The sequence below is a fragment of the Pelodiscus sinensis genome, chromosome 1 (assembly GCF_049634645.1).
Source record: "Pelodiscus sinensis isolate JC-2024 chromosome 1, ASM4963464v1, whole genome shotgun sequence".
NCBI lineage: Eukaryota > Metazoa > Chordata > Testudines > Trionychidae > Pelodiscus > Pelodiscus sinensis.
Genome location: NC_134711.1, coordinates 182961412 through 182974447, shown reverse-complemented (window position 1 = coordinate 182974447; position 13036 = coordinate 182961412). Strand labels below are relative to the sequence as shown.

The window sequence follows — 13036 nt, the reverse complement described above, 5'->3', positions numbered from 1 at the left end:
AGCCTAAACAAGAGGATACTGAAGTAGCCAAAGTGCACTTATAATGAGGGCATGAATAAAAGATTTGGCTGTGAAAAGAAGACTTGGGGATGAAAGGAAAAGAACAGATGTTGAGGAGGAAGAAATGGATTTGGATATGGCCTGGATATATGTAACCTGGGAGAGGGAGGAGTCAAAAGTACCCCAAATCACGGGTTTGACTGATGGGAAAGATGGTGGTGCTGTCAGCATTGATTGAAAAGATTTAGGAGGATCCATAAGGAGTTTTATTTTGGTTGTGTTAAATTTCAGCTGGTGACATAGTATGGGGAAAGAGCAGAAATTAGACTGAATAGGAAAGAGGCTGGTCAGAAAGAGTTTTGCAAGTAATTATCCTAGAGATGATGATGCTCACTAATGAAATTGACCAGAGACAGGGTGAGAATTGGGAAGAGTCCTGAGTCTCCCTACAGACAGCAAGAGAAGGAAGAAAGGGAACTTATTGAAAGAGATGCTGAAAGAGACATCAGAAACATAAGGGAAAAACCAGAAAAGGACTTAGGCTATGTCTAGACTGCAAGCTTCTTTCGGAATAAGCTTTTTTGGAAGAGATCTTCTGGAAAATCTTATTTCAAAAGAGAGCATCTAGATACAAAAAGCTCAACAAAAAAAGCAATGTGCTTTTTCGAAAGATAACAGCTTCCATTCAGTGTGGATATCTCACATTTAAGGCTACCCAGAACCAGTTCAGGCAGGGCATTAAGTCAGCAGTTGTATCCGGGTGCTGTTGCATAAGGCTAGCTGAGATGCATGCTTAAAGGGATCCCCCTGGACAGCCGTTTCTCAGCTTCTGCTGTGTGCTTGCCAACCTCCCCGAGGGACAGCAAAGCATTTGCAATGTGTGCCCTGGTTGCCCAGCTTTTGGACTCCATAGCATACTCCTTGCCATGGAGCTGGAGCTGCCTCTGGGCATGTGATGGCCCCACATTGCCATGCTGCAGTCTCTGTAACGGTTTGTGCAGGCTGCCTTCATGCCCCTGCACGAGCTCGACACGGAGCTCATCATTGAGACCCTCTCCCTGCGTGCGGGAGTAAGGCCCTTCCAACTGCACCCCACTGTAGGGAGATGTTTTCGGAGGCTGGACACCAGTTACAACTGGTCATGGAGCAGTGGGATGACCAGCAGTGATTCCATAACTTCCGTATGAGGAAGGTGACCTTCATGGAGCTGTGTGCCTGGCTCGCCCCTGCCCTCCGACAACAGGACACCCAGATACGACCCACCATCCCTCTGGAGAAGTAGGTTGCCATCGCCATATGGAAGATCACCAGCCCAGACAACTGCCAGTCGGTGGGCAACCAGTTCAGTGTGGGAAAGTCCACATCTGGGCCCTCCTCATGGAGGTAAGGCACTGTTGGGCTGCAGTCCCTGTGTTTGAGGGGAAGAGAGGCGTATTGGGCATCTCCCAAGGGCCCAGGTACTCCCTCTCATCTCTGTTTTGTATGCAGGCTGTGAAGCGAATCAACTCCATCCTGCTGAGCAGGATCATCTGCCTGGGAGACCTGGACGTAATCGTCACAGGATTTGCCACCCTGGGGTTCCTGAACTGTGGGAGAGCCATTGATGAAACCCACATCCCAATCCGCGCACCACATCATTAAGCTGCCCCGTACACTGACAGGAAGAGCTATTTCTCGATGGTACTGCAGGCCCTGGTTAACAACCATGGACAGTTCACGGACATTTTTGTTGGGTGGTCGGGCAGTACACACAACTCCTGCATTTTCAGGAATTCCAGCCTCTACCAGAAGCTGGAGGCTGGCACATTCTTCCCCCACAGTGACTGTCGGGTTGAGGACATGCAGATGCCACTGTGCATTGTGGGGGACACGACCTACCCCCTCATGTTGTGGCTGGTGAAGATGTACACCAGCCACCTGCACCCCAGCAGGGACCAATTCAATGCCCAACCAAGCAGGGCCCATATCCAGGTGTAATGCGCCTTTAGGTGCCTGAAGGCGCGGTTCAGGTGCCTCCTGACTCACCTCAATGTGGGGAAGCACAACATTCCCAAGGTGATCTTGGCCTGTTGTATTCTCCACAACATTGTGGAGAGGAAGAAGGAGGCCTTCCTACCTGGGTGGGGGGGCAGAGGCTGGCTGGTAGGGAATGGCCTTGGATCAGCCACGCACAGCTGCCATCTGTCAGGCCCATCAGGTGGGGGTGCACATCCACCTTGAGGGAGAGTTTTTTTTCTTAAGGACCCCATTAACTGTTCCCAGGGCCTCCCCCTAGAGGTCTATGCCTTGCCCTCCTATGCCTTTCCCACCACAGCCTCTCCCTTCCCCCCCCCCCTTCCTTGTAGAGTCAATAAAAACACCAGTTTAGTGTTGAAAACCAAGAACTTTGTATGTTTTTCACAATAAAAATAACTGAGGAGGCTCAGACCCTGGATAGGGGCAGGTGAGGAGCTGGGCTCAGGGCTGGGAGTAGCGCGTGGTGTGCCTTGGGTCCAGGGACCTCAGCGACCTCGGGGATGGGTGAGGCCTGGGACAATGGGGCAGACAAGTGGGGGGATGGAGCAGGGTCAGGCATGGCAGGGGAAGGGGGCATAGGCTTGGCAGAGGCAGCAGAGAGGGCAAGAGCAGGGACAGGAGCCGGATGTGCCATCTCATGGCACACATGTTTTGCCCTGCTGCACCAGCTAAGCCCACATTTGGGTCCACCACTGAGCGTCCTCCTGCACCTTCTGGGCCAGGGCCTGTTGCATGTCCTGGAGGATGACCACATGCTGGCTCATCAGGTCCTTGTGGACCTTCTAGCGCTTGTGGCTCTCCTGGAGTCAGGTGACTGCCTCGGCTGGCGGTGATCACTCCTCAACAATAGCTGGTCCAGCTGTGGAGAATAGAGGGAGAAGTGATCAGTCATCCATACAGACACTGTTCCTGAGGCCGTGCCCTCTTCTGTGAGCTGCAAGCAACAGTCCTCGGGCCACAGGTGATGTCCCAGGAGCAAGGCCATGTGTGACCTGCACAGCGGGCCCTGCCCCACAGGGGCCCCAAGGTGCCTAGGGGGCCATGCTTCCCACCCCCACCACCCTTGTCCCTCGGACAAGCAGGCAAGGAAAGTGTCTGTCCACGCTGGGATCCCAGCACAATAACCTAGTTCACACAGGTGCTGTACAGCACTGTAATTTCCTGCACTCAGGGAGAGGGTGTTTTTAATACCCTTGAGCCAGAAAGTTACAGAGCTATTAAGTGCCAATGTAGACTTTTTAGTTTGGATTAATTTTTAGAGAGCTTTTAAAAGCCATGAAGTTTCGGAAAGGGACATTCAGAACTAACCCCTTTTAAAATTCTACCACTAGCCTGAAGGTACATCTGACATGGAATTGCAGAAAACTATTTCAATCTCAAAGTCTTACTGCTTTGCAGGAAAACTCTTAGGCTTTGTCTACACTTAAAAGTTTAAAGCGCTGCTGCTTTAAACTGAAAGTGTGGCCACAGCACAGCACTCTATGTAAATCACCTCCATGAGGGAATAGCTAAAAACGCTTGGAGCATGGCTAGGTTAATCTGACAATGTGTTTTTTACACATGAAAGCTTATGCCCAAATAAATCTGTCAGGGTATGTCTACACTACCCCGCTAGTTCGAACTAGCGGGGTAATGTAGGCATACCGCACTTGCAAATGAAGCCCGGGATTTGAATTTCCCGGGCTTCATTTGCATAAGCCGGGCGCCGCCATTTTAAAATCCCGGCTGGTTCGAACCCCGTGCCGTGTGGCTACACGTGGCACGAACTAGGTAGTTCGAACTAGGCTTCCTAGTTCGAACTACCGTTACTCCTCATTCCACGAGGAGTAACGGTAGTTCGAACTAGGAAGCCTAGTTCGAACTACCTAGTTCGTGCCGCGTGTAGCCGCGCGGCACGGGGTTCGAACCAGCCGGGATTTAAAAATGGCGGCGCTTGGTTTATGCAAATGAAGCCCGGGAAATTCAAATCCCGGGCTTCCTTTGCAAGTGCGGTATGCCTACATTACCCCGCTAGTTCGAACTAGCGGGGTAGTGTAGACATACCCTCTGTCTTTAAGATGCCACAAGACTCCTCGTTGTTTTGACTGCATGCTGGCGCTTATGGCGGTGTAACTTCTGTTGCTTGGGGTGAAATATTCACATCTCTGAGCAACGTAAGTTTTATAGGCAAAGGTGGTAGTGTAGATGCAGCCCTTTACTTAAGCTTCATCTATGCTAGACAGCTTTTAGCATGGCAGAGGCAGCAGAGAGGGCAAGACACAGCCGTGTCGCTAGAAGTTGGACAGTGTAGCCTCCATTTGTCGGCTCTTTTGCCAACAAAATACTTCCACCCCCCCAATGAACGTTGTTCACTTTGTCAGCAGTAGAGTGCTCCTGATGATAAAGCACTGTTCACACTGGCACTTCAGTTGGAGTTTGTGATTCAGGAGAAATGGCTTAGCCGCAGGCTCAAATAGTACTTCAATTAATATAAATTAAACTCATATTGCTATCTTTATCTATGAATTTTGCTTGCAAAATACTATCTTTAAAACAGATCAATCCAGATTGTTCTTGGCAATGTGTGAATAGAATATCGTGCATTTATGACACAATAGCCATGCTGTAAATGTTCTGATTTTATCATAGCTTTAAACCAAGTAAAAATAAACAATGTGAAGCTATGGAAGTAGAACTCTCTTTGTAATGCATGATTGGATCCTTAGATGTTTGAGGCAAGCTTCATTGCTTGTGTAACTGTATAACATCAGGGGAGTTACAGCATGGTTAAACTTGACCTTTGAAGTTTAACATTAACGAAATGTTCAGGTGGCATTTCTGGAATGCTGTCAGAGATAACGCAGTGGAATTTGGATTAAATATTTAATTTCAACAAGAAGCTGCCTGTATCCTGAATACAAGCGAAACATGTTTTTCTAATGGTGAGTATGAAATTAAATCACCTTGTAATGAGCTTATTTAAATTTGATCTAGAAGATTCATCTTCCTCTTTTCATGGACGTGTAAACCCTGGGGCCAGCCACCATGATTTCCATGAATATATTGGTGTGTGATCAAACTGCAAAGAAATAAATGAGCTGAAATGTACATCTTTTGTAAGCTATAAATTTGGAATGCAATTGAGAGGACAATGAAGCCAGTCTATCAAAATGCAATGATGCTTATAATAGTAATTTTCAATATATCCTAGAACAGCAGTACTCTTTGTTGGGTTGTCAGGAAAGAGAATGAACTCAGAATATCAAGATTCAAAACAGGTTAGTTTAGCAGAGATCTGTCCTTTAAAGATCAATCACAGACTGCTAACACAAGAGTAATCTAACAATCGACTAAATGCATTTTAAAGTATTCTGCTAATAGGGGGCTACACAAATGTTTGTCTATTAAAAGGCTCTATTCTTTAATGAAATCAGGATTAGATTAGTATCCTGTGAATATTCATTAATTATAAATTATAAATTATTACTATTAGTTTCTTGTTCTTGGCTTTTAAATGCACTGAACGTGTATTCTAGAGCTGAAAGAACATCTGGACATTCTAAGGACTTAATTCTTCCCTCTGATTCATGTAAGATTCTTGGTGGCATCAGTGGGAACTGCACACTTGTGCAAAATTTCATCCTAATTTCGCCTGCTGTGAAAGATTTCAACTTAATTAGACCTAAATAAAAATATATCCCCACCTGTGTATCTTCTCTCTCATCTTGAGGCAGGATATTATTTAGTAGTACTAGTAGTTAGTATTAGTACTGTAGCATTTATTATTTATTTATACTACGGTATCAAAGGCTCCATTCAGGATCTGGTACCATTGTGCATGGGGCTAGGTGGCTGAAGATCAAGGTATCCCCCATCTACTGTATCCAAGGTGAGTTTGAGCAGAATGGAGAATCTACCACATTGTCTGTACACACATGAATTTTATTAAGCTGCTTTGCTTTGCTGAGTAGTGTAAAGGAGGAAGAATATACCATTGATTCTGGCCCTAAAAAGTTAAAAGGAAAATGATAAAACAAAGAACTTTGTTATGCTAATTACAAGAAAGTAATACAATTATAGAACTGAATAGAAACTAGGAGGAGAAAGAGAATGGATAAAGTCAATGGCAACTGCACAGAGGGTCATAACTAAGGAGTGGAATCACCTGACTTTGGACACAGGAGAGAGAGGCGCAGCTAAAATGTGAACTATTACAGAAGCGGGGGAGGTTTGGTTTAATACAACGAGAAAGTTTCTGGAAGGCCAGCAAACCAAGATTCCAAATAATGCTAATGAGCTCATCTTATTTTTCTGTCTTGTGTCTTCAGTGTTGAGTTTACTGTGTGGTTTTAACACAATAAATGTGAAAGCTGCAGATAAATACTGCAAACATATACTTAGTGTTACTGATTATCAAACATCATTATAAACTTAGCTGGTTCTACCTGTTTAAATTTGAAGGGAATGTAGGAAACAAGTTATAGTATGCTCTGAAGTGATGAAAAAAGATAATTGTTCTGAAACAAAATATAAACCTTGGTAAGTAGTAAGACAGGATTCACACCCATTTCAAAAGGTGCAGAAAGTCAGTTTTTCAAGTTCTTCTAGATTAAAGGTGCAGCTGAAACACTATTGAAATAGAAGAGCAGAACTTTAACTAAATTATACTTAAAGTGAAACATTTTTCATGGTGTTAAGAAAACATAGATGTCATGATCATTTAAGTATCTGAATCAGGCTCTTTAACAACTCTTCAGCTTGAGGTTCATTCAACAGCAATCTCCGTTCATCTTCTGCTCAACATTTATTTTCAGGAAATAAATTTTCACACTTGGTTGATCATAACTATGAAAAATTATGTAAGTAAAATTAGTTGAATTCAGAATTGTCTTTTTTTTAAAAAAACCTACACCCTCGTGGCCACTACAGCCTAGTGCCAACCAAGTGTGTGTTTAGCATATTTTGACTGATTAAATATAAACCATGCAATAGATTAGCTGCTGAAAAAACAAATACGTTGGTAAAAGTGCATAAGTATCTAAGACCAAGTATAAAGAGTGATGGGACTAGCCAGTTAGCAGATCAGAGGAGTTGATTATTGTGTTCTTGTGTTTTACTCACGGTACAAAATTGCAAGCTCTTCATTTTGGACAGTGAATGACTGTTAGTCTGAAGAATAATTATGCTTATGAAATGAATGAGTGTTTTGTGTTAATAAAATCTTCATTCAGAAAAGGGCAACAAAAATGATTAGGGGTTTGGGATGGGTCCCATATGAAAAGAGATTAAAAAGACTTGGACTTTCAGCTTAGAAGAGAGGAGACTAAGCGGGGAGATGATAGAGGTCTATAAAACCATGACTGGTGTGGAAAAGGTGAATAAAGAAAAGTGATTTACTTATTCCCACAATATAAGAACTAGGGTCACCAAATGAAATTAATAGGCGGCAGGTTTGAAACAAACAAAAGGAAGTTTTTCTTCACTCAGCGCACCGTCAACCTCTGGAACTCCTTGCCAGAGGATGTGGTGAAGGCTAGAACTTTAACAGGGTTCAAAAGAGCTAAATAGATTCCTGGAGGTTAGGTCCATCCATGGCTATTAGCCAGGATGGGTAGGAATGGTGTCCCTAGCCTCTGTTTCTGTGGAGGTGGGTGACAGGGGACAGATCATGTAAGGATTACCTGTTGTGGTCCCTCCTTTTGGGGCATCTGGTGGAGGCCACTGCCGGCACATAGGATACTGGGATAGATGGACCTTTGGTCTGACCCAGTATGGCCATGCTTATGTTCATGGTTCTAGTTTTACTCAGAAGAAAAAGTGTGTGGGGTGGGTTAGGGTGGGAGGAAATCGCATCATCCTGGTAGTAGAGTGCTGTCTGAATCCGATTTCTACACAGTACAGGCACTCCATGCCCTTCTTAACATAGGTATAAAAAGCAATGGAGACAGTGAGGCACACCAGAACCATAGGGTATATACTTTACATGGCTCTCACCTTCCTGATCTGCACTGCTATTCTTAATAGTGTATTGTCCCCCTGAATCTTGCTGCAGAATTTAAAGTCTTTCTCTGCCCTCCCTTTCACATTCATCTCCTCTTGTACTTCCCTGATCAGAATGCTAGAGCAGCTACAGTGGAGGGCAGGGGCATTAAATATACCTGGCAGCAAGCAAGAGCACTGGGTGAAGAGGGAGACTGATAGGAGCAAGTAATAGGGGGAGTCCAGTCTTTGCCCTCACCCTTGTCAGCCAGAGTAGCTGGCCAAGTACACAGAGGGAAGCAAGCTGTTCTATATAAGTGGCTGAAGCAATTTATTCTTCCCCCAGTGGAAGGGCACAGTAGGTAAGAAATTCCAATTGAATCAGAGTTTGTTCTTTGGCCTGCACTGGAATCAGTACAGTTTATGCGTCTCCCCTGACCTGATGACGCTCTCTGTGTGGCTGTAAAGCCTGTCCCTCTCACCAATAGACATTGGTCCAGTAAAAAGATATTACTTCACCCACCTTGTTCCCTAACTTAGGGTAGACTGTAAAGTCGCAGTGTAGCCCTGAATACACAAATCAGACGACAAGTGGGAGAAAATATTAACAATTAAGTGGACCCTGGTATAATAAAACTATTCTTACTCTCATTAGGTAATGGCAAGTGATAAGAATCATTGAGTAAAAGAAGACAAGGTGCTCGGAAACATGGTGCCAGTATCCTGCCATAAGCACTATTTCCTTTTGGTCGGCTTTCTTGGTTTCGGCTTTCTTGGTTTCTGTCTTAACAGTTCTGTGAGAGGTCAGAAGAACAACACCCTGATTTTCACCAAGGAAAACACAATTCGCAACTGCAGCTGTTCTGCTGAGATCCATGACTGTGACTACAGCTTGGCAAACCTCATGTGCAGTTGCAAAACCATCTTGCCTTATACAATACATAGAGCCAGCTACCACAGTGACCTAATAGTTTGGTTCACAGATACGTCTCTGCTTGGAATGCTGTTGAACTTCACAGTGGTGCACTACCTGAAGCTTTCACTCTGTGGCACCACTCCTCTACCAACAGAATATCTGGCCATTTTGGGATTGCGAAAACTCCGAATAAACAGTGAAATTAAGGGCCAATTTCTAGAACAAAATTTAACAATCTACAATAGCGGTGACAATGAAATGAGAGACAAACTGAAAATGATACAGAAAGACAGGCAAATGTTTTTGTATATTTCTGTCTTGGATACATCTCTTTTCAACAGGTATTCTTTACTGAAGTCCTATAGTGTGGAAAATGTCTCCAGCTTTACAGACCGCTTTCCAAGTCTGCCATATTCTGATATGTTTTCAGCTACTACTAACAAAAGCTATGTTGTAACATTTATTTACTGAGACATGCTCAACAACTTCAACAGCAAAGTAAGGGAGCATGTTAACCTGTCAATAGAACGAGATATGGAACTTATGCAAGTCTGTTTGGTTTTCCCAGAAAGAAAAGTAAGTGTGGATCAGTGCATACTACACTCAAAATGACACTACTCACAAAACATGGAGTTCAAAATAGTTTGAACAGAGAAGTGATTCTATAACCTTTTTTTTTTTTTTTTAAGAGAACAGAGCATCTGAAAAAATCCATTTTAAAAACGAGGTAACTAAGTTTTCAAAATATCTTAATTATTGTATGATAAAGATTGACATATGTTGATTAATTTTGCTATGAAATGAGCCTTATTGGGTATATGAAAACATGACAGTGTAACTTTGGGTACAGAACTACCTGATAATAAAAATCCATCTGTAATGTGTTTTTACACAGTCTTCTAGATGTAGTAAATATGTGGAAAATGTATAATATGAATAATAGTGAGCTTGTCTAACTATATGTACTGGATCTCTTACCTTTTTGAAGAAAAATACATCATAGACCTTCTTCAACTGTAGTTTGAAAGCTCCCACCATACAGGTATTTTTGGCCTTGGAAAACCATTAGGATAGCGTGTGATGAGTAAGGGCTCCATGATTATCATGGAGGGTGGGGGACCACCTAAGCAGCAGTTGGTGCAGCTGCCCCAGGCACTGACTGCGCAGCAGTCCTACAGGTGGCTGGAGTAGTGACATGGCTGCAGCCCCAAGACCGGATAAAACAGATGTTGCTTGGCAGCCCCCGGCAACTAGTGCCCATTCAACAGAGCCTCCTTTCCAGAGTAGCAGCCCACCGGGGCCTCCCAGAGCAGCCCTCAGGGGAGTTCAAAATAGCAGCAATTCCCCCCAAGCTTCTCTCAGAGCAGCAGTTTTCCCAGGGCCCTCAGCTAAGATTTAGTTAGGGATGTTTATAGCATAAGTCATGGACAGATGGCAGGGCTGTGAATTTTTGTTTCTTGCTTGTGAGTTATTAGAAATACCATAAATAAATTGTATCCGTGGCTGTGTCTAGACTGCATGGTTTTTTTTAAAAAAAAGTAGCCTTTTTTTAAAAAAAAAACTTCACCTGCATCTAGACTACAGCTGCGTTCGTTCGAAATTACATCAAAAGAACGTGGCTTTTCTTTCAACGGCAGTACTCCTCATTTCACGAGGAATAACGTAGCCCTTTTCAAAAGTAGCCCTTAATAATGAGCAGTTTTGACTCCTTACGAAGGCTGTTTAATTGTCAGTGTTGTCTTAATTTGGTGCTGAAGTAACACAAAATTTGGAGATAGACAGGCTTCCATATTAGTGAAAGTAATACTGTTGTCTCCACATATGCAGAAATCCCATATGAAGCTGGCTCCAGTAGACCCTTCTATGGGTTACCAAAGATGAATTGCCAGTGACATACTGTTTTCACAATAAGACTAGGTTAATTATATTACATATATAATAAAAGTATCCAGTGCCAGGTGCCGGTACTGGGTTGCTGAGCAAAACATTGTAGAACAAAACAAAACAGAAAAAGCCTATGCAAATGAAGTGTGGATTATCATTTTGCAGTGCTTCATTTGCATAATTTATTCAAGCCATTTTTGCACAAGTGTTTTATGCACAAAAACCAGCAGTGTGGATGGGGGAGTGGAGTTGCGTAAAAACCCTGTTTTGCGCAAGATCCTTATGCCACTCCCAGAGGTCTTTGTGCAAAAAAGAATTGTTTTTTTTGTGCAACCCCCCCCCGTCCATACGGCTTGTTTTTGCGCAAAAAACCCTTGTACAAAAATGGCTTGAATACATTATGCAAATGAAGTACAGCAAAATGCTAATCTGCGCTTCATTTGCATAGGCTCTGCTGGCAAAGCCAGCAACGTAGACAAAGCCTTGGCTCCAAAGCTCCATTTGCCCTTCTCCCCGTGACTGGATCATGAGTCCTTACCCAATTTTTAACTCAGTCATTATTCAGGCAAATTCCCCTTGCAACAGCGTGTAAGGCTAGGGTATAAAACTTGAGTAAAACAGAGCAAGAACCTCAGAGTTTGGCCCATCCAGAAGACATAGCTTTTCTGATGCTTTTTTTTTTTTTTAGTTTTTGTGTAGGACATTTCATGTATTTACTGTTAGGGAAGAATGTCTCTTGCTCCACTCATCTGAAGAAGTGGGTTGTACCCATGAAAGCTCATGATAGTATATAAATGTTTTGTTAGTCTCTAAAGTGCTACAGGACCACTTGTTGTTTTTTTAATTTTTTTATACCAAACTTAGACATTCTAAACTTGTCCTTATAACATCCAACAATAACAACGTGTAGACAATAAAGGGACATAACACTGAATGTCCATGGACACATTTTACACCTGTAGTCCAGACATCTAAAACACTACAGGGTTATTACTAGGGCTGAAAATTAATCACTGTTAACTCACGCAATTAACTCCAATAAATTAACTTGATTAATTACAGTTTGAATTGCACTGTTAAACAATAATAGAATATTAGTTTAAATTTATTATGACTATTTTTGGATATTGTACTATATTTTCAAATGTATTGATTTCAATTACAACACAGAATAGATAATGTACATTGCTTGCTTTATATTGTAACTTTTTTATTACAAATATTTGCACTGTAAATAGATAAAAGTAGTAGTATTTTTTCAGTTAATCTCATACAAATACTGTAGTGCAATCTCTTCGTTGTAAAAATACAACTTACAAATGTAGAGTTTTGTTATATAACTGCACTCCAAAACAAAACAATGTATAACCTCAGAGCCTACAAGTCCACTCAGTTCTAGTTCTTGTTCCTGCAAGTAAGGCCTTGTCTGCACCAAGAGATAAGGTCAAATCACATACATTAAGGTTGATTTTTAGGAACTGATTTTGTAATGGCAAAGGTGCATATCCCCACTGTTTGCAAGACTTCAACGCAGTTCAAAGTAGCGTGTCCCCAACAGGGTGGCTACTGTGAACTTCGAGAGTGATGAAGTGTGAGTAGCTATCCTACAATTCCTTGACCCCTTTGAATTCTGAGCTATGTGCACGCTAGGACCGAAACTGTGCAGCAAGCAGTTTTGGGTACATCATTAGTGTCCCATAATGCTCTCATTTCATTCCCTCCCGCCACCCCCCCCCCCTGCTCAAAAGCAACAGAAAACAGTCTTTTCACACCCTTTTTCACCCTGGTTATCCATGAAGACACCATAGCAGTGTAAGCATAGGACCCATTGTGGATCCTGTTGAGCATCAAAGCATTATGGCAGCCATATTAACCATAGTGAGCCTTATGCTGGAGTATATCCAGAGCATACCCAAGGTCTGTCAGAATGAGGAGGAATCTTGGGAGGCCATGAACACACTCTTCTGTGAAGCACTCAGGTTGAACAACTGGTGAATGCTGGTGGCATTCAATCCTCTGGACACAGTGGAACACTGGTTCTGGTGCTGAGAGACAAGCACAGACCTGTGGGACACTCAACAGTGGATGCAAAACTTTCACATGCGTAAGGCCACTTTCACTGAAGTTTATGAATTGTTTCCCCTACCCTAAGTGCAAGAACACCAGAATGAGACCCTCTCTGACAGTAGAGAAGTGAGTGGCAATTGCCCTGTGAAAGCTTGCACTCTCAGACAGTTACCAGTCAGTTGGGAATCAATTAGG

General features: G+C 43.0%; 1 protein-coding gene across 8 annotated transcripts in view; it reads left to right on the top strand.

The window, feature by feature from the left end:
• EPCIP (exosomal polycystin 1 interacting protein) overlaps positions 1–12482 on the top strand; it is a 47810-nt gene extending 35328 nt beyond the window's left edge. For 6 of the 8 annotated variants that reach the window (XM_075910948.1, XM_075910935.1, XM_075910930.1 and 3 more), the window contains one exon: positions 8630–12482. In XM_075910948.1, the coding sequence (XP_075767063.1) occupies positions 8684–9361 (678 nt within the window). In that variant the 5' untranslated portion in view covers positions 8630–8683 and the 3' untranslated portion in view covers positions 9362–12482. Of the gene's footprint in view, positions 1–4081; positions 4938–5804; positions 5885–8629 lie in introns of those variants that run through there. The other 2 variants (XM_075910938.1, XM_006126041.4) reach the window with 2 other exon arrangements.
• Positions 12483–13036: the final 554 nt, after the last annotated feature.